The sequence below is a fragment of the Alligator sinensis genome, unplaced genomic scaffold, assembly GCF_000455745.1.
Source record: "Alligator sinensis unplaced genomic scaffold, ASM45574v1 scaffold858_1, whole genome shotgun sequence".
NCBI lineage: Eukaryota > Metazoa > Chordata > Crocodylia > Alligatoridae > Alligator > Alligator sinensis.
This window is the reverse complement of record NW_005842079.1, coordinates 936,163-940,418: the sequence shown is the minus strand read 5'-3', so window position 1 is coordinate 940,418 and position 4,256 is coordinate 936,163. Positions and strand designations below refer to the sequence as shown.

The window sequence follows — 4,256 nt, the reverse complement described above, 5'->3', positions numbered from 1 at the left end:
AATATGTCTCTAGTAGAAATCCTGTTGAATGTGTGCTTTCCTAGCTGGTTTATTCCACTCCCTCCTGAGAGTCTGAACCTGGCCTGGCAGTGTAGGGATTCTGTCCAAACCGGGGGCCTCTCTGAGCGTGAGATAGATGGATCTGAGACTAACACTGTTACTGAAAAAGCTTTTGGAGCAAACATGCAGCAGGGCTTTCACCAGAAGGCAGCGGAGGGGCAGAAAACAGGCTACAGTTTGAGGTATGGTAACTACTGAGGGGTCAAGTGGCTAGTCAGGATGCAAACTCATCTCTCCAGGCTCATGCTGCTTGTTCCTAGCTACAAAGGTAACATTCAAGAGCAATAGGCCTCACCCTGCCTGTACCTAGCAGTTCTGGCAAATACAATGTCCCAGGGCCTGCCACTCCTTCCTGCAGACTGCTGGATTCCTCCTTTGTCTGGCTCCCATCCGCCTCATGCCCTCTCCTTCCTCTTCCCACCCAGATTGCAAGTTCATGTGCCATTATCGTTGCCGTGCCCTGATCCGCCTGGACTGCAGCGGTCCTCGATACCAGGACAACTCATCTGAGGCCAATGAGCAGACAGTGGAGAAAGACACCAATGTGGTAGGAGTGTGGGTGGGGGTTCTGATTTGTGCTTGAAGGCTGCAAAGTGCAATGAGTTTCCTTATACCAGAAGCAGGACAGAGACAGGACTGGGGCAACTGGGTGCTTCCCCCCATCCAGCCCTCGTGCCCAGACCCTTGCAGCATCTTTTTTTGGAAGAAGCTGGGACTGGAGTAGCTGGGAGGTCTCCCCACAGCCAGAGTCCCTGCCCTGCTCCCTACATCACCCCCTCCTAGGTAAGGCTGCTCCTAGAGTTCTCTGAGCCCCTTTCCTTGCTGAGTGTGTTACCAGCTCAGGATGGTGGTGCTTGGAGGTTCTGCCCCTCCTCCACACAGTCATTAGCAGCATTGGGTTAAGCTGGTGATGAGAGCAGCGCATTGTAAATCTTGTTTTGGCCCTGGCAAGGGAGCCAACTTCAATTTCATCTTTAAATTGTGCCTCTGCTCTCAGCACCTGGGACTTCTCTCCTAATGCTTCCCCAGGGGCAGGTCAGCAGTGGGGAGCAAGTGAGGCCCATCTGGGAGAGAATATTGCCAATTAACTCAGTGCCACAGCACTGGGGCAGCTGCTTTATCACCTAGCAACAGGGCAAGTAGTGAGTACCCACCATCCTGCTGTGGATGCCTAAGGGCCTGGGATTCCCATCATCCCACTCACTGGCTGGTGCAACCATTACATGTTGCCATCAGCCCCACCCACCCCTTCAGGCCTCAGCTCCCCTAAGCCATGCAAACCAGCTGTCACTTCTGCCACTATCACAGACCCCAAGTCCCCTCCCCTCCACACACCTGCTATCAGCCCTTCCAGGAGCATGGAGGAAGCAGGGATCTGGGAGCCATGGAGGGTAAACGTCGGTCCAGGGGCTGGAGGGAGCCTTGGAGCTTGGACAGATCCTTCCCTGTATAGGCTCCATTCAGCCCACCTACCTTGTGTTCAAGGTTTCTGTGTGTGAGGGGGTTGCAGTGGCTCTGACCCATCTTGGGTAATACTCGGGGAATTTTAAATCAAACCAGTGCGAAGTGCTATGTCTTTTCAGTGATCCAGCCAGAGGGCCGGTGTTTTCCCTTAAAACTCCATCCCCATCCCCCACAAACACCCCTTCTTTGCCTCAAGCCCTGAAGGGCTCAGGAGAGGTCTGGGGGAAGAGAACAAGACCCCTTAGGCTCACAGTAGCAGTAAGTCTCTGTGAGACTTTTCCCTCGGGCCCAGGGGCTTCCCTGCACTGGGTCCTTGGCCTGCAACCTGTACCAGAGGAAAGAACGAAGTTGCTGTTTGAAAGCTGGATATTGCCACATCTGTTGAGCTACATACTCCCTTCTGTGACCTTGGCCTGCCTGATGGGGAGCAGCTTGAAAGTTTTTGCAGCTGTTGATGCTGCTAGTGTGCTTGCGGTTTGAGTGAGGGGCCTGGTTTCTGAAGCAAGAGCAGGAGTTGGAGTCTACAAGGGACACACTTGCCAACACAGCCGCCTGGCACCTTCCTGCCATATGGAGATTGCCTGTGTCTCCTTTCCCTCACCTGTCGGGTCTCCTGAGAGAATACAAGACAGCTCCTCATATATTAACAATGTGGGCGGTGGGTTCCTGCAAGGCTGAATTCCAGAGAATCTGGTCACTGTCTGGTAGTGTTTCATCCTAACAGCTTGGACCAAAACTGGGTGGGGGGGCTGAACCTCATGTTTGGGCCGAGCAGCTAGATACTGGTGTAAATGGACTATGGACCTGACCCAGCATGGCAGGACACCAGGTATGGGCCAGTGATGTGGCCCAACACTCCTTGCGTTCCTCTGTCTGAATTCTCAATGGCTGTGCCCTGTGCAGGGCCAGATCCCCCTGAGTGTCCCATGCTATTCCCCTTACTGCATTGTCTCCTAAAAGGGTTACAAAGGCAGTTGTGCCTCCTCACTTGAGAATGGGAAAGTAGAGGGGCTTAAGGAGACTTTTTAGAACAGGGATGGCCCACTTGCTGCATGTGGGCCACAAGTGGCATGGGCAGCCTGTGTGTGGCCTGCAGCAGATCAGGGAGGAAGCAGAAAGCAATGCAGAAGATTGGGCAGGGGGCAGAAAGCAGAGCAGCAGATTGAGCAGGGGGCAGAAAGCAGAGCAGCAAATTGGGCAAGGAGCACAAAACAGAGCAGCAGATTGGGAAGAGGAAGGGGACCAGGGTGGTACTTGAGAAGGGTGAGGGGCTATGTCTGAATTCTCAATGGCTGTGCCCTGTGCAGGGCCAGATCCCCCTGAGTGTCCCATGCTATTCCCCTTACTGCATTGTCTCCTAAAAGGGTTACAAAGGCAGTTGTGCCTCCTCACTTGAGAATGGGAAAGTAGAGGGGCTTAAGGAGACTTTTTAGAACAGGGATGGCCCACTTGCTGCATGTGGGCCACAAGTGGCATGGGCAGCCTGTGTGTGGCCTGCAGCAGATCAGGGAGGAAGCAGAAAGCAATGCAGAAGATTGGGCAGGGGGCAGAAAGCAGAGCAGCAGATTGAGCAGGGGGCAGAAAGCAGAGCAGCAAATTGGGCAAGGAGCACAAAACAGAGCAGCAGATTGGGAAGAGGAAGGGGACCAGGGTGGTACTTGAGAAGGGTGAGGGGCTAAATTTGTGGCACCCCTGCTAAAAAAGTTTGTCCTCCACTACTTTAGAATGATTGAATGTTTTGCTGGAGAAAAATGTTGATGGTCTCACCAGCCCTGTAGGCGAAAGTCCTCCATCCCAACAGCAAGAAGGGTGGGCAAGTGGTCAAGGCTCTGGACTGGGGCTTAGGAGATGGTTCAGCTACTGACTCCTTCTGTGACCTTGGGCAAGTCCCTGTCCCTTTTTGTACCTTGGTTTCCCCATCACTGTTGCGCTGAGGTGCTCATATGCTGCTGTGATGAGTGCTACCCAAATACCGCTAAGAAAGGCTTGTCCCCCATCCCTACACAGCACTTGGGTTTCTTGAAACCCCCTTACAGGGGGAAGAGAGTAGTGAGCTCCTCAGGACCCAGCCAGCCCTTGCTACTGTGCCGTGTGGATGTCAGTAAGTACTAATGCTCAGTGACGTGGACCCCCTCCTGCACACCCATGTTATGCAGAGGGCTGCCAAGCAGCTGTTGAGACGTAGCAACGTAAGCTCTGGCTCCTTGTGGAACTTGGCCCATGTTTCTCAGGAGCCTGGACAGTGGTTAGTGCCGTCAATCCTGCCTGGGCTGTAGGTACAGCAGGCAGTAATGAATAATCCAGCCAACCTGGGTGGATTGGAGCTGCGCCCTGGAGAAGTTGTCTCTGATAAGACCATCCCTGCCTAGCCTGCTGTGAATATTTGCTCCAAGATTAGGCAATGTTTGTTTCATGAGGCAGAGCTGGGCATGACCGAGCTGTGGTTGTCTGGGTTGAGTTCAGTCTCCTCCGCAGCAGTTAGCGCGGCCGCCTCGGGTGACTCAGCCGCTCCCCTGGGGCAGAACAGCCTGGTCGGGCGCTGGGGGACTGATTTCTGACACCCGGGTCCACGCACCTCTCAGGCACTGGGCTGAGTTTTTTAAACGCTTGAGCCCGTGTCCAGGCCAGGGGTGCTCGTGGGATTTGGGGCACGCCGGGGCGATCAGAGATCCTTCGGCTCCTGCATCCCTGGCCGTGGGTCTGCAGTGGCTCAAGCCGGGCAGTGTGCGGCA

The 4,256-nt window shown here is 54.3% G+C and overlaps 1 protein-coding gene across 2 annotated transcripts in view; it reads left to right on the top strand.

Annotated features, from left to right (window-relative positions):
* Window positions 1–205: 205 nt before the first annotated feature.
* The window catches only part of RASSF1 (Ras association domain family member 1), an 18,237-nt gene continuing 14,186 nt past the window's right edge, over window positions 206–4,256 (top strand). Inside the window, exon 1 of one of the 2 annotated variants that reach the window (XM_025204345.1) lies at window positions 206–607. In XM_025204345.1, the coding sequence (XP_025060130.1) occupies window positions 458–607 (150 nt within the window). In that variant the 5' untranslated portion in view covers window positions 206–457. Of the gene's footprint in view, window positions 608–2,323; window positions 2,354–4,256 lie in introns of those variants that run through there. The other variant, XM_025204347.1, reaches the window with a different exon arrangement.